Source organism: Pimephales promelas, chromosome 18 (genome assembly GCF_988280905.1).
Source record: "Pimephales promelas chromosome 18, fPimPro1.hap1.1, whole genome shotgun sequence".
In the NCBI taxonomy this organism is placed as follows: Eukaryota; Metazoa; Chordata; class Actinopteri; order Cypriniformes; family Leuciscidae; genus Pimephales; species Pimephales promelas.
The window spans coordinates 16,121,052-16,144,253 of record NC_142786.1 but is presented as its reverse complement, the minus strand read 5'-3'; the positions used below and the strand labels follow the sequence as shown (position 1 = coordinate 16,144,253).

The window sequence follows — 23,202 nt, the reverse complement described above, 5'->3', positions numbered from 1 at the left end:
ACTATGTGGCCTTTTTTACCCTAAACTGATCATATTTTTTAAACTAAGTAAATTCAGTAAAAAAAAAAAAAAAAAAAAAAAGGATTGCTCTAAGTAAATAAAAGTAAATTAGGTAATCAACCCTCACTGGTCTCGGTCTCGACTCGGACTCGACCGTCTCTGGTCTCGGACTCGACTCTCTATGGACTCGGTCTTGACTCGGACTCGACTCTCTCTGGTTTTGGTGTCGACTCGAGTGAGGTGGTCTCGACTACAACACTGAATACAGGCACACGTTCTCTGGCGTCGTTTCCTGCTGGTGGTGTTGATCTGGTCTCCTGTGTCAGTGCTGAAGCCAGCTAGAAACATTGATCAAATCACCTCATGTAATCCACTGTTCGGATGCTCTTCTTCATAACAGCCATAAGGATTAAACATCTCAGTGATTACAGTTGACAATCTTATCCTTTTCCTTTGGCTCTTTCTGTTTGAGCTGCATAACATTCTTATTTTGAGTGGTATTGTGTTACTAATATAATAAGTCAAAATCTGTGATAAGTCAAAATCTGACAGTTTTTATTGTAACCTTATTTGAGAAGCCTTCAGAACTAAAATAAGATTCACATGAAGTTCACAAGCTTTATTTAGTGTCTCGTTACAGCTGTGAATGAACTAACTTCCCCTTTTCCTTCCAATCCAGTTTTGGGCAGTGATTTCTTGAAATACATGGAAGCCTTCAAGCCGTTCCTGGTCATCGGGCTGAAGAACTACGCAGAATATCAGGTAAAGCTTGTGCCGAGGCAGTGTCGATGATTGTTCCTCCTGCTGCTTTGAGGATTTGCAGCTCAGGATTTTGAATCATCACAGAGAAAGCGAGTCTGTTTCACCCGGCGTGCGCCGACCCTGCGGTCTCGTGGCCACGCTGGATATTGCGGGACTCTACATCTAAGAGCTCTTACATACAAGAGCTTCCACTGAGAGGCTGTTCTGTGGACCATCCACGACACATCCTCGATTTTATAATATAACATTGAGCTTCATATTTAAAGTAGAGTTGTTTACACTGATTAAGGCTATTGTAGTGTGTTAAAATCGCTTGGCCAATTTAAAGTTCTTTGAAAGGAGTCCCACAGATGTGATGAAGTGCTTGTGGTGTGTGTGCAGGTGTGTCTGGCTGCGGTGGGGCTGGTGTGTGATCTGTGTCGAGCACTGATGGCCAATATTCTGCCTCACTGTGATGAAATGATGCAGCTATTGCTGGAAAATCTGGGTGTAAGTAATGGCCATTTCCAACATGACATGACTTCTGCGTAAACATGCACGCCAATTTCAAGTCTAGTGGCGTGTTATCTATACGCATTTTGAGCTATCCGCGTGTATGTACACGGCATTAAATGTCCGAGCGAAACGAAGCAAAATATAGATCTACATCTGGGGAGTGATATTTTTTCCTAGGATGGTAGGGGAAGACTCATAAAACATCTGTACAATATGAGTGGTATTGCGTTACTAATATAATACTGTGACATCCCATATTTTCTGGAACAGATACACCTGGTCAAATGCATGAGGGGAAAAAGTATGGTCACATTTCAGCTGCCCTCACAAAATATCCTTTAAATTTAGTGGAAACTAAAATGGAAAATATCAGTATAAAACAAATTATAGCAGCATTCTTTATAAAAAACACCAGTTTTGTTTTAAATGTATTTGAGCTTGAATTACCTGCATGTGAGAAAATATAGAAATGAACTCGTGCACGCATTTGTACTGGTTCCGAATGACTGTTTGCATACTTTGTAGGGATGTAACGATTCACTCAACTCACGATGCGATACGATTCACGATACTGGTTTCACAATTTGATTTTCTCATTATTTTTTTTTTTTTTACAAATGAAATTTAAGACAAATAATAAATGAAAAAGTGTCTCTTTTATTATTTCTTATACAAAATGCAGCACATTTCTTTTTCATTTTTAAATATATTTGTCAAATAATAGAAGTACATTGAAAAAATATTCCCTTAAAGTTTGTTTCAACTCAGTGTTTCTTTCCGTCTGGTCAAGAGGCTGGACACTGGTACCTTCTCACACTTAAGTAAAGGACTCTAAAATTAGTACCACATTGAAAGGCGTTTTACATTGTAATAAGGATATATTTTAATTTTGTCACAATTTGTATCCTTAAACTGGAAAGAGTTAAAAAAAAAGAACACATTTAGTAAAATATGCCATAACCATCAACAAATTATTTTAAAAAATAAATAAATCCATGTACACATTTAGAGAAAGAGATGGTAAAATAAATACGACACATGGTTGCCATGGAAACACTGACAAGCCTTGTGATCTCCGTAGCTCTCACACACTAGTTGTATTAATGACTTTTACATTAAAAAACGGAGGTGATGTGCTTCTCAAAGTGGTGATTATTATTAGTCTACAAAGAGTCAAAATGCCGCCACAGCTCCGAGTTGAATGAGTCAACATCTACGCTGGCCGTCGCCATCTGTTTGACAGCGCGTGCACACAGTCTATGGCACACACTGGTGCTGCGCGAGCAGAGCAAACCAAGCGTTTTCAGTTCATTACTATGAGTGCTCACACAAGCTCAAGTTCCTTAGGAATGAAGTGAAAACACTCGCTAGGTTCGCACCAGTGTGTGCTCGCTGCTATTGTGCCTGTAAAGCAGGGGTCTCAAACTCAAATTAACTGGGGGCCGCTGGAGATAGAGTCTGGGTCAGGCCGGGCCGCATCAAGTATTAAAAAAAAATAATTGTATTTAAGTATTCCAAAAATGGAGCACAACTGATCCAATCTTCTCAATCTTTATTATTAACGTTTCTTATGAACTGTTCCTCTGAATTTGAACATTCCTTTCTGTACATGATTGGTTCTTCATGAGCTGTCCTTCTGACAGTTGAAGTTAATTTTACAAACTTTCTTTGTCTTTCTTATACACAACATCTTTGTAATGATAGTCATATTTGCTTTTTATTTTCTTTATACAACACTATTATATTGAATGTTTTTTTTCCCGAAAGGCACATTTCCTTTTATAATACTTAGAATTATTTGTATTTCAAAAGCATAATTGTTTTTCTTTCTACACATGTAGTGTCTCAGGCAAATTACTGACTTTGCACATATCAAAGCAAACCTTATCAACCTGTTGGACCAAGTTCATTACATGAACTAGTTCAAAGTTCAGTTCACAAATTTTAAAATGAACTAGTTCAGTTCATATTTCAAAAATGAACTAGTTCATAGTTATTTTTTTCCATATGTTGCTGCGAGCTTCTTTTTTATTATTAGGCTATTATTATTGCCACAGCCCATATACAACCACAGATAACAATCATTTTATCGACGGGCAAAGTTTGCACAGACATGTGCACGACCTCATAAAACCCTTTTAAATGATCTTATGACGCCTCCTCGCTCCTCCGTTCACAGACACTAGAATGAACGAGTTCACTGTAACGTTCATCAGGCAGTAACTAGCTACGTTCAGTTCACGTTCGCCCAAAATATGAATGAGTTCATTAACTATAGTTCATTGAACGTGTTCAGACACAACACATATTACTAACTCAAAATGATTATTCTCACATTGTTTTAGAGCAGGGGTATCCAACACATCGCTCGCGACCTATCAGTAGCTGTGGCCTGATTTGGTGGTGGTAGCTCGCCTTGGGCCTGTTCACATATCGCGCTCACATATTTTGCACGCTCAAGTACGTTCCAAAGGCGCGCATTAAGTGCCGAGCGCGCTCATAATTGAAACGACGCGCTCATTTTTTCCAGGCGCAGTATATTTGTACTTCGTGGTTGTCTATGACAACTATTGACAACAAACCCAACATAAGCTGTCACGAGACTATATATGGTAGCCCACAAGGGATAAAAATAATAACAATAAAAAAACGCGGCAAACGCAACGGCGGGCCGCACTAACATTAAACTTTAATATCAAGTAGGGGGCCACAAAATTGCGGGCCGCGAGTTTGAGACCTCTGCTGTAAAGCGAGGTTCACAGCTTCACAGGCTATTCAGTAAACGTCCCTGCTGTTTAAAACGTCTATCGCCATTCGTTTAACATTTCAACCGACTTGAATCGCCACACATTTTTATCGATTTTCAACCAGTTGCGAGTGAATCGTTACATCCCTAATGCTTTGTGTTAATCGCAGTTTATAAATTGCAACTTTTCAGATACTTTTTTAAAAAATAAAAAAAACTTGTATTTTGATTCTGAAGCTTTTGTTTAATTATTCTGTCTCTCCCTCTATGGAGCATATGTTATCCGCTGCTGCGTATATGGTAGAGTAATGCTGTGACGTGTGTTTGCAGAACGAGAATGTGCACAGGTCTGTGAAACCCCAGATCCTGTCCGTCTTTGGTGATATTGCCCTTGCCATTGGAGGGGAATTTAAGAAGTACCTGGACATTGTGCTGGACACACTGCAGCAGGCCTCGCAGGCACAGGTGGACAAGGTAACCCCACACACACACCTGCGTACTGCCCAAAACACTCAGGGTTCCCGCGGGGCATTAAGCATCAAATGTTTTTTGGTGAAAATGAAGGTTGTAAATGGCAGTAAAAAGTGTTAATTTAAAGGGGTCATGAACTGGCTTTTAAAATTATATTATATTGTTGTCTTAGGTCAACTTATAACGTTCGCTTTTGCATTCAAAAACATCAAAATGAACAAGTAATAGGCTATTTTGTACCCTGGTTGTGAGCCTACCTAAAAAACAGTCGGTTTTTATGGGCGTGTCGCACTGAAGACTTGGAAGTAAACACCCACTGCTGCGAGTGGAGAACAGTTTTGCATATTATAATGAGTTTAACTCACCCGTCAGTGCACATGGGGGAAAACGTCCAATGTTGTCAAATGGAAACCGGATTCGCCCATACATGTTCGACCCAGAGTCCGTGTGTTGCACAATATTCCTGTCAGATCCAATATAGACGGCACAGCACCGTTCTTTACTCTTAATCGGTCTGCAAATCCAGTCTTGTTGACAAAACAATCCTCAGTGAAATGAAGCGAACAGACGACAATGTTTTACCCTCATCAGCTGGAACGTCATTAAAAGTAAAGTTTATCCATGCAGTCCTATTGGAATCCACAGGAAGCTGCAGCGAGTGTCTTGCACAACCAGGCACTGCACAATATTCTGTATTGCTCGGTAGCGATCCAGTATGTCATCACGAGGTAAGCATGTATACATGTATGATACTTAGCTATGCGTGCAATGCGCGAATCGGTGGGCGGGGCTAAACCTGCCGTGGTGAAGCAGGCGTTGATCATCTTCTGCGGGGGTGGTGTTTTATCCTCTTTGTCGTCATAGTTCCACACTTTTAAAAACTAGTCGTTTTCAGAGGCTGTGTCAATAAAAGCTTTTATTGGACTAACAAGGACGTTTTCAGTTCTGAAACTTACAGGATATTCTTATAATATGATGACCTCTTAGATGTCAAAAGCTCAAGGAAAATTTGATTTCTCAGTTCATCACCCCTTTAATCCTACAGGCGTTCAAAATTTAGATGGTCTTGAAGAATTTTATATTATCAATTTATTTCAATATAACCTTCATAATTAATCATTGTATTTGCTGTCTCAATATATGTACGCTAGTGTGAAACACGCGGAACCACTTTGGTAATTGCAAGTGGTGTAGTTTATCATTGCCTTGTCGTCCAAATGTTCCTCAGTGTTTCTGTGTAACTGCAGTCACTCAGGTCGATGGTGATGTCATACACATACTCTATTAGTAGAGTATATATATATATATATATATATATATATATATATATACACAGTGTATATATATATATATAAGAAAATGCAGGTAAAGCTAGCTAGCTACCAACAGGTTCAAAGTTAAAACAATTTAAACAGCAGTATTCTACATTGTAAATACCAGTACAGTTTTTTTTTTAAAGCAAGTAGAATTTCTATAACTGTGTGTTAAACCAGTGGTTCCCAACCATTTTTGTCTGTGACCCCCTTTTTCCCAAGAAAATATTTTAGGGCCCCCCTTCACATTTGTGACCCGCTCTGGCAAAATGAGTCGCATCCCATTTTAAGATATGGGCCGATTATGTGGAAAAACAATGAAATAATTTTTTTTTTTTTTTTTGCTAATTTCGAAGAACAGACATTCAAAAATAATCTCCCAAAGTTTAGTTGTCCAGATAATTGAGTAAAGGTACTTAAATGATGATTAAAGTTGTCAAAGCTTTAAATTCGCTGAAATAAACATTGCTCTTCTCAACTCCCCTCGTCAGCTCTGAGCATTTCCCGGGTAGCCTATCCGCTGAAACGTTGAACTCAAAGTGTTGAACTCACTGGAGGCTTCTAACCTGCACTAAATTTTTTTTTATTATTTATTTATTTTTTTTTTTTTTAGTCGTTAAGTTAAAGTTAACGGAAAGTCATCTCTCCTCAGTCATTCTCCATTCTGCATTCACACAGCGCGTCGCGTTCGGTTGCGACAGTAACATGACGACACTCTCTTCAAGATCAATGTTCTGATTATTATACTTTATTTGTAGATAAAGCATAAAGGTCTATGGTTTACATAAAATTACTATCTTGCTGGAGTTTATTGCTCTTTCTAAATCACATTCCTTTCTCGCGGGTGTAACGTTACAGCGCTGGAGTAGAGAGAATGCTATTGTTCTTCATGCGCACTGTAACTGAAATTTAAAACTGTTAAAAAAAAAGGCTAAAAAAAACTGTTGCTGATAGATTACACTAAGCATTAGTGCTGCGCGATTAATCATATCGCAATTAGGGCTGGGCGATATATCGAGTATGTACGATGTATCGTTATATTTTTTGAAACAATATGGAATGAGGCAATACCGTTTATATCGATACAGTAGTTTGATATGAGCACATCTGAAAAATAGCTGCTGCAGTGAAAGTAGCTAGGCTACGTAGTACAATTTGTCCTAAACATGACACAAGCTTATATTAATTGCGTCAAAATCACTTTGATAAAGTTAACAAGTTTAAGGCAGCTTGCCGCCCTGTCAAATGCTCTGACAGACACTGTTGCTGACTGACAGATATACTTGCGCTGTTTAATGCGTTTGAGATGTGATTCTTTCCTCAGTGCTCAACTTACATTTCACATGTATATTCTCCATCTGTAAATGTTAGAAAGTAAAGCAAATATGTCCATTTCACAACAAATATGTCCATGTCAGAAGAGGACGAGCTTCTGCAAGTGAATCTCCGCTAAAATTCATGCTTCCTTGAACGAGCGCCGGCGCGCGCATGCGCGTGAATAGTACTACGTAGTACGCAATAATTCTGACTAAAATAAACATATTGCTAAAATATTTGTTGTTGGAGAAAATAAATGTGCCATATGTGGAATTTTAAACCTACAAGTATATATTTTTAATGAAAGTGAAAGTGATTATAATGGGGTAATCAAATGCAGGCTAATATAATTAGTTTGTGCTTTTGTTTTTGTTTTTATTTTCATTTTTAGTTTAGCTTTTAGTCAATATAAAAACAAAAGCTTTTTGCACATAATATAATGCATAGCCTATATTATATTTGTTTCCATATCTCTCAATATCAACATTGTTTGTAGGATTTCATTGGGCCGAATGTGAATATATATATATATATATATATATATATATATATATATATATATATATATATATATATGTATATATATATATATATATGTATATATGAAGAGTTCAGATGCAAAAGCCTCTAAGTGCCATTTGAAATTTTCTTCAAAAATGATCATTTTTATCAAGCTTGTATATTTAAGTTCAGTAATTTCACTTAAATGACAATGATAATTACATATTAATTGTTATTTAAGTGAAATTACTGAACTTAAATATACAAGTTTGATAAAAATCATCATTAAAGAAGAAAATTTCAAATGGCATTTAGAGGCTTTTGCATCTGAACTCTTCATATATATATATATATATATATATATATATATTTCAATATAAAGATTTTCTTTATCTAAATAGAAAACGTAGAAAGTACCGAGATATATATCGTATATCGCCATTTGACCAAAAAATATCGAGATATGATTTTTTGGCCATATCGCCCAGCCCTAATCGCAATCGTAATAGCGATCTCAAACCTATGCAATTATATAACGCAAAATGACGTGATTTTATATGAAATAAACAAATTAGGGCTTTTAACGCAGCATCTCTTCTTTTTTGTCATCCTTTGACTAGTGTTACATGATCCCGCTCTTATTCATGCAAATGCCTTTTCGCATATTGCACGACAAGAAGTCAAAAGCTGTCTGTGAATGTCCTGAATGTGACTAAGTTAGCAGAAAGATGCGCGCACAGACCGCGTGCCAGAATATACAGTTCTCTTTCGAGCTTGAACGAACAATAGCACACACAATTATGCCAAAATGTTGTTTTGTCGAGTATTCATAACATAAGAAAAGTCTTATGGACGGAAAGAGTTGTGTTTGTGGGAGAAAGAGGCGCGTGTGAGATCCGCGTCTCGGCAACCGCTCCTCTTAAAGGGCCAGCAGCGAATAAAGCGTTCTGTCTTAATCAAAGAACAAAGGGAACAGAGAAAATTACTCACTGCTCTTGACTAAAGAACGTTTGTAGCTTTAATAATTAGTCTATATATAATTTATAATTCATGCAGTGCAGACTGTTTGATAACTTTATTCAATTTCTGTATCCTACCTGTTAAGACAGGAAGGGCACAGGTAAATATGGCTTTTATTATGGGTTTATGTGAGGATTGTTTGAAGTTCACTTATACTTTTTTAAGCCTAATATTTTTTTTTAAAAAAGTTGATTGCTTTCAATTGTAATGTTGGAGTCACTGTAATGTTGGTTTGGTTGATGGTTTATTGATCATTATAGGTGTTATCAATCATTTAGTTGTTGTTTTTAGTTTGAGTTGAGAAATAAACATTAATACACAGAATGATCACTAATCTGTGTGTGCATTTTACTTTAGAACCAAGCAAGTTGGACTCATGAAACCATTTTATTATATCGCAATTGCAATATTGACTTCAATAATCGCAATATGACATTTTCCCCAAATCATGCAGCCCTACTAAGCATAGATTATACAGATATAATCCCTTCGCTATGTGCTATGAACTTTTCAATGTGAAGCGTTGCATGCTGTGACTTGGTGTTGCTTCAAGTGCATCATTCTGCACACACACAGGATGCGCATGATCGCTTTGCTGCTCTTAGTGGAGCCTATCATATTATAATACTTTGGGGAGACAAGGGGGCGTGGCCTAAGGGAATATCACTCGTGGGCCACGCCCCCTCCCTCTGGGGAAATGGGCCTGGCACCACAGCTTGGAAAAATCCTAGAGGAAACACTGGCACAGCTATTTAATGAGGCAGCAACATTAATAATTATTAATGTTAATAAGCTTTAATTGCGTCACTGCATTATGATATGAATGACTCCAACACAGTGCGGCACAAAGCGCTTATGCGCATTCCGAGCGCAGAATGATGCGCTTGAAACCACGTGGAGTTACAGCACGCTGCCGAGTATGGACCCTATGGTATGCACGCTGCACGTTGAGTCCGCTTTGAACAGTGTATTAAACGGTAGCTATCTATACAAAATTTATTGAGCCTTTTCTTTAAACAGTTCAGTTACTGTGCGCGTGAAGAATAGTGCTCTGACTCTAGTGTTGTGATCTAACCGTTACAGCAATAAAGTCCAGCAAGATAATGTTGTTTTATGCGAAAACATAGACCTTTATTTACAGATAAAGTATAATAGTATTAACATTGAATCATCTTGAAGATAGTTTCATCATTTACTGTAACCGAACGCGACGCGCTATTTGAGTGCTGAATGGAGAATGACCGACAGCCGCGAATTTACGTGATCTTAAATTTAATGACTTAAATATGAATTTCTCTCTCACATAATGGCTTCATAACACTTATAATAGAGTGCACGAAAACGTTATGGTACTTTAGAATGTTTTTGTGCCTTCTGTGGGGCTTAACAATAGCATAATAGTATACGCACAATATCGGATTTGGATCGGCCTCCTCTGATCGATACCCGATCCCGCAAAAATGGCTGGATCGGAGCCGATACCGATCCTGAGTATCGGATCGGGAAATCCCTACTGTTTACTGCCTTTTTAATAATGGTGGGTGATGGTGTGTTCGGCCAATCAGTGAACACTTAACATCCCAGATAGTTCGTATAGTGCTGGATTAGACAGACTGAAATAGGAGTAAATTAGTTCCTCCAAAAGAGTTCCTAGTACTGATAGTTCCTGCGGTGCGAACTCTCCAAACTCCGGCAACTTCCGCCAATAGTTGTAGGAGCGACGAAGAGGTTCCTGCGCTGCGAAAGCCTCTAATCTTTATTTGTGCATTTTCTGATGAGTACTCCTCCTTTGTCCATGAAAGTGCTGTTATTCTCGGGTCAAGTTTGCTTTCGCTTTAAAGTGCAGTATTTCAACTTTATGAAATATCTATGACATGAGTCTGAACCAATGAAATATACTTTTGAAACTCATGCTGATGTTACTCGCGCGGACTGACAGAGCTGATGCGTGCACTGACGCTTCGGACGTCAATCGGTGTGTGTGTGGGAATGGATGCATCCAGAAAACTCTTTTGAAGCTCATTCTAGTAGTGGTGGGAGTCTGGGCTTCCACATCACTTCAGACTCAACGCGTTCGGTGTCCTCATGCACATGTGAAACCGCCGGCCACACGTGGTTTATAGTTGCATTTAATTATCTTGTGTGGGTCACCCTGCTGGTCCATATCAATGCCTGAAATGAAGTTGGCCTTTTCCTGAGTTAAACTGGAAGCTAAACCAGGCTAACTGGGAGGTTAACCAGTGGCTGCTTCTGTTGTTTCAGACAGACTATGATATGGTGGACTATTTGAATGAGCTGAGAGAAGGCTGTCTGGAAGCTTACACTGGGATCATCCAGGGCTTGAAAGGAGACCAGGAGAATGTACACCGTAGGTTTACCCTAATATGCATCTCTTACTGTATGACGAGGAAAAAGATTCCTGTATAAACCATGTTTCCCTCCATCTTTGCAGCCGATGTAATGCTGGTACAGCCTCGTGTCGAGTTTATCTTGTCTTTCATCCAACACATTGCTGAGGACGAGGACCGCTCTGACGGGGTGGTTGCCAACGCCGTCGGCCTCATAGGGTAAGGACTGACGTTAGTTAGGGTTAATGCTGACGGTGCTTCCACTCGGTCAGACTGGCCAGTGCTAAGGGTTTTCACTGGATGTTGTTTACGGACCAATGTAACCTTGTATTCTCACGCAGAGCAGTTTCACAGTTCAATTCCAGAGAATAAAAAGTAATAAAATAAGAACAGATTAAACGCATGATAAGCCAGTGTTTTCCCGTTCATCCACTAGACTGTGTGTATAAGTTGTTCTGGTTAGTCTAACAGTGGCATTGAGGTAAGAGAATGGAAGTCCCATCAGTGGTCCGGAGTGTCTTTCACACTGTCTAGTCCTGGACTGGGTAATAAAACAATACTAGGTTTAGTCTGTTATAATGAAGAAAAGGCTGACCAATTACAATCTTCAAACTTTTGGGCTCATTGTGCTTCAGAGGCTGTATTCACAAAGAATTTTATCTTACCACTAGGAGTACTAAATCGCACTAAAATATTTTAGCTAGGAGTTTTCTCTTAAGTTATTCACAATGCCTTTCAGACCTACTCTTAGTAAGGAAAAATGACAACTCCTAAACTAAGAGTGAGTCTTCGTTGTTATGGATGACATCAATTCTCATGCACGAGCTTCCTCGCAATGATCACGTTGATTGGTTGTTAGATGACAGGGCCATCATGCGGAACATAACACAGCAACAAATCATGGAATTACGACGTCTAAATATGCCTGTCCTTCACAACATAATAATACATTTAAAAAAGTAATGTCATCGAAATGCATAGGCTATATAATGACATTTGTGCAGGCCCCAGTAAAGTGTAATTCTAAAAAGGCAAAGAGAAGAAAGTCATGAATGAAATTATTCAAGGTAGCCTAAGGGCATGCAGTGTTCACATGTCGCGTCTTTTGCGCCCTCAAGTTCGTTATTTTAAATGTAGGCACAGGGTATGTGCGCCCGTTTTTTCCAAGCGCGTCCATATGGAGCGCACCGTAGGTCACGTGACAAGAACCAACCGGAGCGCAACCACCGGGAGAACGCGGCGCGCCAGGTACTTATGTTTTTAGGCAGTATATGTGAATGGTGCCTAATACCATAATGAAAACCTTCACTTGCATAATAATGAAAAACGACACTTGAATTAACACTTGCTTGGTTAATTGACATTCTATTAGCCTAACTAGACTACTTAAAGCAAGGAAATGTTGCTCCTATTGAAGTAATGCAATAGTTGAATGATGGTGGATTATGAACTCTCCAAAATGGAAAGAAAGCCCAACTGGATGCAGGATCGGCTGCTGGCGCAGTTGGTGCTAGAAAGAAGAAAAAAAAAAACATAATAAAAGTGAAATTCGGCACTGGGATATCAAGCAAAACTAAGCGTGAGAGATGGGAGAGGATTTGTTTGCAGATGAATGCAGCATTCCCGCTTGTGTCGCGGACCCCGGATGACTGCGAGAGGCGCTGGTGTCGCTACAATCCTTTGTGAATAGGTCTTGGTGAGTTAGGAGTCCTCTCGACTTCTTTTAAGCTGTCCCAGACTTAGGTGCTACTTTTAGGGCTAAAATGCTTCGTGAATTACTCTTAGAGAAAAAAATTAGGAGTCCTAAAATTAAGAGTGACACGCCGATTATTTTTAGGAGTTGCTCCTAAATTAGCCAGTTAGGAGCTACTTTTAGCCTTAAAATTCTTTGTGAATACGGCCCCAGAGCTCCAGCAGGAGGATCTTGATTCACCTGAAAAACTAGTGTCAGTGTTTACTGAGGGGTTAAAGTGTAGATTAGACACTAGTGTCAGTGTGTTTACGGATTAGATTAGACACTGAATTCAGCCTTTTCTGCTCTTGCGATCATTGTGTTTAGTAGGACACTGCCAATTTCTTTTTTTGGATGATTCCAATTAATCCTGTTCATTGGTCTAGCATGTTTCTTCTGTTGCTCTATTATGCAAGTTGACATTTCTTCCCCCCTCCTAAAGTGACCTGTGTACAACTTTTGGGAAAGACGTGATGAAGCTGGTAGAGGTTCGACCACAGATCAACGATCTGCTGACTGAAGGACGGCGGTCCAAGATCACAAAGACCAAGACTTTAGCCACATGGGCCACGAAGGAGCTGCGCAAGCTGAAGAGCCAAGCTTGGTATGTGTCTGCACCCCCTCATCAGACCCGTTTAGACCTAAGCTGAACATCACATGCTGAATGAAAAAGCGTTTCATTCTCTAATACAGTAGTGACTCTCGCTTATGTTCAACCCCGTTGGCAGGGGTGTAAAGTAACGAATTACAAATACTCACGTTACTGTAATTAAGTAGTTTTTTTCAGAAATTGTACTTTTTTGAGTAAGTTTAAAATTGTGTAATTTTACTTTTACTTGAGTACATTTTAAGTGATGTATCGGTACTTTTTCTCCGCTATTTTCCTTCTGTTTGTGGCCGTTACTCGTTACATGCTTGTTTTAATTTTATTTTTATCCATCAACGTGATTGGATCAAGTAATCGGTCTCGTGACTGTCATCAATTCAAATTAAGCATAGAAAACTTACCGCCTATTCCTGCTGTTACTCGTGACTGCTGTGGATGTGCTGCGCATTCATCACGCATCAATTCAATCCAGATATCAGCGTCTTCCTCTAATATGCTAAAGTACATTTCACATTTCTGCTTAATATGATATTTATATAGGCTGGCCTGTCTACATGGCCTAACATTTGGTCTGAGGTTGGGGGAGTTGCGAGACGAGTTCATAATGCGGTGAATTCCCGCTCCTTCACAATCACAGGAGAGGCGCACGTCACGATCTGCCGCGTCTCGCGCTCGCCATGCCGCCAGATTCAGAATCAGTGCACCATGTGTCGTTGACTTGAACTGCATTACTTAATAAGAAATTAGCACAGCTCGTTAATAAACTGCGTTTTTTGATTGATCCATTATATGATCCGTCTTCATTTGGCAAGTGCACTTGCGCAAAAACATTTTTCATGCTGAACTTTTTTTTTGTTTTTTTGCGGAGGCTGCTGATAAAACAGCTTCGCTGAGACTTCAGAGACAAAGTGTGTTTGTTTCTTTTGTAAAAGTTTCCTGGATATAACTTCCCTATTTAATGCACAATTTTCCTTACAAATTATATTATCAGCATTACAATGTGAGTGCTCCGTGTAAAATGAAAGGGATGATGCCACCCTTCTAGAACAATGCATTTACGTTTAAATTGTAACATATTTAATAGCATGGAATAAAAGTGTGTAATTAGTGTTAGCTCACTATCTTAGCCTTTTTCAGTGCATTAGTTGAGGTAATCTGATAATATTAGTGATTCTCATTTATCAAAAGACTAACATTGGTACCATTTTGGAGAGAAATTGGGTATTTTTTATTTTATTTAACCCATATCTTGGTGTGTGATGCTGAACTATCATATGAGTTTCTAAAGGTTTTTGAATTATTTGAGCAGTTATGAATATTGATATTTTATGTGCAACAATAACATGCTCAGGCCCAGTGGCTTTTCGCCTAATTTTAAATGCTTTTCCCCCCAAATAATATAATTTAAATGGTGATGAGTGTACTGATTTGATGCATTTTAAAAAGATGGATGATAGATATTCTTCAATCTTTGTTACAAAGAACAAAATATAATGTGAATTCCAGTATGTGCATTTTTTTTAATTAATAAATTGTAGTGCACAGTGTTTATTATAAGGGGTAGAATCCGCACCTCAGTACTCACTACTCACTACTCTTGAGTACTTTTAAATAAGCTACTTTTTTACTCTTACTCAAGTAGTTTTTTAGACAAGTACTTTTTACTCTACTCACACTACATTTTTTGGAATGTAATGGTACTTTTACTTGAGTATGTTTTTTCAGTACTCTTTCCACCACTGCCCGTTGGACTGAGACTGTCGTTCATCTTCAGAGCACAAGTTAAGATTAAATCTGAGAGCTGGATCACTCTAGCCTGGTAATACCAGACTCTGCTACTTCACTGTGCTTCATAGACAGAGTCTGGAATGGCATAATAGAGTGGCATAAATAAGTGTTTTCTCTCTCGCTAGGGGGCGCTTCTCTGAAGTTTAAAATCATTGGTTACCCGTAAGCCAATCAGATAAGTTTATTAATGACGTATGTTATGCGCCGACACAGCCGCATCGAACCACAGACATTATGCATCGAACTCAAATCTATGATCGAACTTCTACTGTAAACAGGGAGCGACGTTTTTGTAAGGGCTGCAAAATGTGTGCCAACCGGGAATGAACAATTCACAAACTAGGTTATTTATACGATTTACTGAGCTGTGGCCTGCTCTCACGAGTCATGACTGATTTAGCTTCCGCCGCCCCTCAGCGCTGTGAGGGCGAGCCCAAGCCCCTGCTCTCGCAAGTCATGAGTCTCATGACTGGTTAATAGGAAGTTCATTTTTCTGACTCTGAGTCATTCGAGTCATTTCGTTTATTTAAGTGGCTTTATACCATGGTCTGGGTGAATACTCGATTCTGATTGGCTGCAGGGTGTCCGTTAAAAAGTGATAAAGGACACCTAGTAAAGTAGTTCTGGTGAAACTGCCTGTTTACCATTCGAAATGAATAAATAAATGCGCTGCCCACAACAGCTGTGAGTAACCATAGCAACAGGCAGTCAAAGTATCCGTTAACAATTTGCTCTATCAAAACAAACATCTAACGTTAGTTAGATATTACATAGCCTTCTAATACAACAATGAGCGACTTCGTTATTTCTTTTAACATTTATGGAGAATATGACAACTTTGACGACTGGGATGCTGCTGAAGAAAGAAAAAATGTAAATAAAACGGAGAAACGTCGCAAAGAAAATAACACCGCTGCTGCTCTGAATGAGACCCTGCGGGAGTTTTACGCAGCTGTCCAGACAACCAAGGCAGGAGGAGAGTACAGCGTTTCAAGCCTAAGAAGCCTGTTTGATTAATTGTTTTGTGTAATTAAAAAAATATATAACAATGCCTACCTTTGTGTTTCATGAAAAAAAAATGCATTTTTGAACCTGAAGGGTTCTACAAGCTGAGCGGACTATAAATATATCCGGTTGCTAAATAAACCAGGCGACTTATTATTTGTAAAATAGATTTAGTCTAATTAAAATATAAACTAGCAGCTAATGTTTTAAAAATGGTTTATTTGGCAAGTGACCGTGGTATAAGCGGGTTAATGCCCTTCGAGGTGTCCATTGTCAGGTTTTAATGGACTTTGGCGGAGGCAACCGTCCTCCGCTGCGCGTCGGCCGGTTCACGCCTCGCCATCGTCCATTAAAACCTGACAATGGACACCTCGTCGGGCATTAACCCTTACTTAAATGTTATAATTTTAACAGCCAAATTCCCCGATTGCATTGCTTCACAAAGCCTCGATCTGCCCATCACAGATCTCTTTCACTGCAGTTCTCTTTCCTATGGCTTACCCAACTCATCTATAAATAAACTCCATTATATTCAGAACTGCGCAGTTAGGGGTCCTAACATACACAAAGAAATCTTCCCACATTGCTCAGATTTTACACTGACTTCATTGGCTACCGGCGCGTTTTCATATTAAAGGGCACCTATCATGGATTTTTGAAAATGATTGTTCATGTAGTGTGGAATATAGCTCTAAGGGAATGAAAACATCCTGCAAAGATTTATATCTGAAAGTGCACCGTATATAAAGTTATTGTCTTTCAAAAGTGAGAGTCGACTCTGAGAATTGTTTTTGAAAACGAGTCATTAGCGGTTTCGTCGTGACGTAGATGCAAAACATTAGCTCATTGGCCGCTCCCAACAACTGCGCGCGCAGACGGGAGTGTAAACTTGAACACATTCAAAAACTTCAGCTGAATAGCGTCATGTCGAGAAGACGCTGTGTTCTACATTGCAAAGACAGTTCAGCAACTTGTTTTCATTGCCCAGGGACGAGCATGTGAAGAATCAGTGGTTGGTTCATATTTGCAACGATACCACAATAGTATAGCCCGAACCTTGTGTTCTCATCATTTTAATGACGAATCATTCAAAAACATTAATGAATTCAAATGTGGATTCGCAAGCCGGTTGTTCCTGAAGGAGGGCTCAGTATCCAGTGTATATGGATCAGGTTCGTCCTCCTCCAAATCACAATCTGCAAGTATTATTAATAATGTTTATTGTGGATGCTACAGAAAACATAACAGCATAGTTATATTGTGTTGTGTACACTCGGCGCAGCTTCTAAGCGGGGTAAAGTTAGTTTTGTTTTTGATATTCACCAGACATTCATTGAAAAATGGCAATTGCCTCCTAAACGACTTAGCCAAATATGACTTTGCTCTATATAATAAGCACTGCCCCTCAAAAGCCGCCGCAATGTGAGTTTCACCGGGAAAGCTCGCTCTTGACGGAGACGCGAGTAAGGGACCGTGTGGAAAGTGCACTTTTTCTGACATGTTTGTTCAAACACTATATACAATTTTCAACACTTGACAAGCTATAATCCTGCTTATGGGCGTTCCGTTGCCGACAATCTCTGCCTACGGTTTACCAATAACAACTGACTGGGTCATTTGACCAATCGCCGCAGATTCGCGTCACTCAAAGGAGGTCTTTGGGAAAATGAATAGTCTAATGAATCATTTGGGAGTCGTTGAGCAAATCGGGTAAAAATAAATGCATATTATAAGACAAATAAAGTGTTTTTTATCCTTGCATGTACGTTAAACTGTTTTTGGGAACTCCCAAAACAAAAATAGGAACATTTTCAAATGCTATGATAGGGGCTCTTTAACGACGAGATGCTCCTTATCACATTCAAAGCACTCCATGGTCTTCCCACCTATATTTCTGTTCTCATCCATGCCTACTCCTAGCCTGACTACGTCAGACTTCCTACTTCCGCTAATTTCATTTCGCTCCTGTAGTCAGTCTGAGATGGCAGCCTATCTTTCAGTTCACTAGTCTGAAAACAGCCGGCCAATCAACGAACAGAGGGCGGGCTGAGAGCCGCGACGTAGACGCTAAGCGCCGAGTTTTACATTGTAGCTTTGAGAAAAATGGAAAACCGAAACGACTGCAGAAATGGGAAACGAGACACGGGATGCAATTCGCTCTGTTATGGAGAACATTCCAGGGTTTTTCAAACTGAAGCAAAAGTCGTTTACAGCCATGTTCAGTCCGGTATTTCACTCGCATCAAGTGTTTACAGCCAGGATCGGCGCGTAAACTTCTGCCGCTCAAGGCGAATAACAATTTTGCCGCCCCTCTATTTGCAACATATACCAGAAACAACAAACAAAGACCCAGAAACAACAAACAAAGACCAACATGCCATATAACGCGAGAAAACTAGTCTAAAGTCAGTGGCGCTTTGCACGTTGTTAATAATTCTATTTTAAGGGCGCATGCTTGGCCATTATGTAGCTTGTGCAACAAGGAAAAATATTAACACTTCAAGCTTACACATGTAGGCTACCCAAATTTTTCAGGCTAATTGTAGCAATAACGGAGCAAGACACATTTGTATAAGGACATACACCCCCAATACAACGTCACTTCTCTGTCTTTGACGGCCATGACAAGAACGTCGGTCTCCTCGGCTGTGAACGCTCCTGGCGCGCTCTTATTATAATAATAACAGCAATCCACCATATTTCGTTTCGACATCCTGCTGCATTAGTCCCAGATATGTGATTCGTGAACGATCTGCTCATTGCGTATGTCACTTGACAAATGAACGTAAGACGAACGGAACGTAAAGTGATCATTTATGTTCCCTGTAAATTATTTTTACTGCATTATGATTTCTTAATTCAGAAAATGATCAACATTGCGTAGGTGGATGTGATTGGGGAATTTGGCTGTTAAAATTACAACATTTAAAGGCACTTAAATAAATGGAATGACTCAGAGTCAGCAAAATGAACTTCCTATTACCCAGTCATGAATAGTGAGAGCAGGGGCTCGCCCTCGCCGGCGCTGCAGGGTGGCAGAAGCCAAATCAGTCATGGCTCGTGAGAGCAGGGCGCGCCGACGCTGCGGGGCGGCCGCAGCTCAGTAAATCACATAAATAACCTAGTTTGTGAATTGTTCATTCCCGGTTGGCACACATTGTGCAGCCCTTACAATAGTGCCCCTCCCTGTTAACAGTGGAAGTTCGATCATAGATTTGAGTTCGATGTCTGTGGTTCGATGCGGCTGTGTCGGCGCATAACATACGTCATTAATAAACTTACCTGATTGGCTTATGGGTGATTTTAAAGGGAGGGTTGATTGCAATATCACTTTTTTCATTTTAAATAGTGTGTAATGTTGCTGTTGGTGCATGAACAGTATCTGCAGAGTTGCAGCGCTGAAAGTTTAGTGTAAGCAGAGATATCGTCTTTTAAAAATCAGGAAGTATAATTGCCTACAAAAACGACTCGATTGGGACTACAGCTGGGTTTTAGACGTCACTAACCCATACATTTGCATTAACCCTCCCTCCGGAATATGCAGAAAAGGGCATGACCATATTTTTTCGGCTCGTCGAATGTGTTGTGTTCACCCAGCTGTCAGGTCTTCTGTGTTCGAGCTTCCCACGGATGCTGTACTTCGTCAACAATGGATACAATTTATGTTTGATTATGTTCCTGAAAATGACGATCGTAATTTAGCTCTCTGTGCTGCGCATTTACGGAAGACAGCTTCCAGAATCTCCACGAGTTCAATGCTGAAACTTGGCAACAAGAAACTGTTACTAAAACATGAACCAGTTCCAACTTTAAAACCAGAGGCAGCAGTTGTTGGGCCACAACCTGTAAGTAGGCTAAGACTTAATCATTGTATTTGCATGTATAATTCCAGACGTAGCCTCTTTTTTTTATTTTTATTTTCAAATGCCAGCGCTGGCTTTATAGCCACTAGGCTACTAGTTATGCTATTTTGTGTCTACGACAAACGCGTACAAACATTATGGACCTGAATTTTGTATAAGTATAAGAATTTTTGATTTGATCAAGAACGTAAACTAATGCCAATGCTGTTTAGTAGCCAGTCAGATGCTATTGTGTAAAACAAATGTGTATGAAGTTAAAAAATGTAGCAAATTGTCATTCAGAAACGTTTAGTAAGAGCCATGTGTGGTGAGTTTCTGCTTGACTCTCTTCATCGCTAGCCTGACTTTGTCATACTCGTATTCAAGAGAGAATATGAGTCTGAAACCGCTTCATAGGGCTTTGGTTATGAGGCGTGTCATAACCGAACCAGGAAAAAAAAACCTCTGCACTCAATTGGATAGTCGGTAGACCTACAACCAATCAGAGCAACGCAGTAAGTCAACTCCTTTGCATAGCGCAGTTTTCAAATACAGAACGTAGCCTAACTTTATTTATTTTAGAAGTTAAATAACGAGTGTTGCTTCTTTTACTTACTTCTCCATGAGTGCCACCAAAGGAGAAACCACAACGACCACAGGCTTTTCATTACGTCCCATCTTCTTAACGACCGTCAGAGCCAGCTGATAAGTTACACTTTTCCCGAATCATGTAGGAAGGACGCCAAAAATATCTTTAAGATAGACAAATGCCTTGATTGCAGTTCTCTGTTTGTCTATTAAAATGAATGCGCTGCCGATTTATTTTACAAAAGTGGCAGTGGAATCTATACATATCAATTCTCCAGCTGCAGTCGTCTTTGACAAGCGCTCTTTGATAACGTGATGATTACATCCCTGCAGATCATCTGTCCATCATCGTATAAAGCCCCCCCTGGCAATTTGATTGGCCCGTTCATTTTTTGCCTGATCATAATTACTCCTCAATGGATTGAGTCCTGACCAAACTTCCCAACCAAAAAATGTTGTGGGCGGAGTTCGGGCTGGCATCCAGGCTACTTCATCGCGGCTTTCTCTGTCTGATTCTGCCTCAAACTGATGCTGCAGTTCGACTCCATTATTTACATTTGGACCGGAGCTCATTACATGCACGTTTCACCCGTAAAGGTAATGGGCGCTAACCTTCCGGACAACGTGAGCGACAGTTTAGCCAATCACTACACACCGGCCCAAACTAACCAATCTGACCCCACTGCCTGTTTCTGAGGGAGTGGTTTCATAGACTCAGGAAGTCAACCGCTCATTCAGGGCACAGAGGAGGGTGCGGCTGACAATAAAGGTGAAGTTTATGAAAAATAAGATTTTTAAAAAAAGCAAAACCACGAACATGTTATATTGCACCCCATAAACACAATCATGCAAAGAAAAAAAGCAGTGTCCCCCCCCCCCCCCCCCAAACTTCAGACAAGCACCCCCTTGCGAGATAGAAAACACTTCTCTATTATGCCATTCCAGACTCTAGGTGTTTCTCAATGTCAAGGATACTTCCTTGGCAGGACGGGTCCTTCCAAGTCATTTCCTTCAGAGGCTAGGCAAGGGTCCTCTTTAGCATTCGGAGAACACGTAAATGGAACAGGCTAGCAAGTGCACGTCATTGCGTCATTACATCAGTGAAAGGTCCGCTTCGGCGCTGCAAAAATCATAGTGCTGTTTTGTTGACAGTCCTTATTTTGTCTTGTCAGTCCTCATAGAAATAAATAAAGTATAAGGGATAATGTATAACCAGGCGGTTGTTATAGTGAATACAACCCCGCAAACTCTAAAGCAGAGGGGTCTTGATTGAATCAGCCTGAAGGGGTTGTACCTACCAAACGGCTACCTACCAAATAAATCAATAATTTGACACAAAATATTTATTTAAAAAGGAGTTTAGTCATTCAAAAACGATTATATTACCGGAGTGAACAGAACTAGCACTACGTCCATAGCAACATTAAAACACATGCAATGGTAAAATATGTGACCAACAAAAAAGGCTATAACGTTATATGAAGTAAAAATTAAAAAGTTAATCACCAGTAAAAGGGAACAGCTTTAAATCCCCTCAGCAAATTTGAGCCGATATGTTAAATAGTTTAACAAACATTAAATAAATGGCTAAACTGAAATTATACTTGCTTACATTTGAAAGCATATTGCCGTTATCACTCCGACTCCGCTAACGGTCGACATTTTTTTTATTTTTTGAACAAGATAGCAAAGCTGCGCATAGGATTGTGGGTGATTTAAGTGCGCGAAGGCTACACATATGCATCCTTTCCTGTGTATGGGATATTTTCCGAACGAAGGACTTAGTCCTTGGTTGAAATTCTGAGGATCCTCGACATTGGAACAGTCCTTCGACGGACGTCGATGACGTAGCATCCTCGAAATTCCGGCTTCCGAGGATCCTTCCTTGACATTGAGAAACGCCTTCTGTCTACGAAGCAAAGTGAAGTAGCTGAGTCTGGTATTACCAGGCTAGCCTACTCCCCAGTTTACACACTTAGGTCCTCTGATGCCGTTCTTTTAACGATTCCACGGCACAGACTATCATCATTTGGTGGGAGGGCTTGTACTGCTGCCCCAACACATTAGCGACCTCTCATCATTACACACTTCAAAAATCACCTTAAACATAGAAATCAAGGGAAACAAGTGGCGAAAAGATCTGTTTTATGTACCATTATCTCAATTTATTTTTATTGTTTGTCATTTATTTTTGTTTGTCATGTTTATTTGTACTTAACTGTAAAGCGACCTTGAACTCTAAAATGCGCTACATAAAATAAACGTATTATTATTATATTATTCATTCATTCGCTGTTGCACTACGTGAACTCATTCAGAAGAGGATGGATAGTTGAATAAAGCCTCTTTAGTCTCTTTAATAAAGTCTCTAAAGTCTCTTTTTTGTACAAAGTATTCTCGTTGCTTGATGAACTTAAAGGAGCAAAACGCAAGTATCTGAGTTTTTGCAGAACTATGCCCCCTCTGGCGACAAGCGAAACTGTATGCGCACTCACACACACACATATTTGCACGTTTGCACGAGCTGTTAATAACCAAAGGAGCATCAGCCGCACACTGTGCAGCACACATCTTTTGTTAGTCATAATGAGGTAATACAGTTATAAATCTGCAGGTCATTTAAAATATATGAAAGGAAAGGCATTCGAGTACACTTATGTGTGTGTG

General features: G+C 39.7%; 1 protein-coding gene and 1 non-coding gene across 3 annotated transcripts in view; both read left to right on the top strand.

The window, feature by feature from the left end:
• kpnb1 (karyopherin (importin) beta 1) overlaps positions 1 to 23,202 on the top strand; it is a 56,054-nt gene that overhangs the window by 30,902 nt on the left and 1,950 nt on the right. For both annotated transcript variants that reach the window (XM_089122779.1, XM_089122780.1), the window contains exons 16-21: positions 680 to 762; positions 1,144 to 1,251; positions 4,334 to 4,477; positions 10,888 to 10,993; positions 11,078 to 11,192; positions 13,148 to 13,309. In XM_089122779.1, coding sequence (XP_088978905.1) covers positions 680 to 762; positions 1,144 to 1,251; positions 4,334 to 4,477; positions 10,888 to 10,993; positions 11,078 to 11,192; positions 13,148 to 13,309 — 718 coding nt within the window. The remainder of the gene's footprint in view (positions 1 to 679; positions 763 to 1,143; positions 1,252 to 4,333; positions 4,478 to 10,887; positions 10,994 to 11,077; positions 11,193 to 13,147; positions 13,310 to 23,202) is intronic.
• LOC120464769 (small nucleolar RNA SNORA79) lies at positions 787 to 926 on the top strand. Its single transcript, XR_005618737.1, has one exon. It is a non-coding gene; the product is annotated as a small nucleolar RNA SNORA79 (small nucleolar RNA).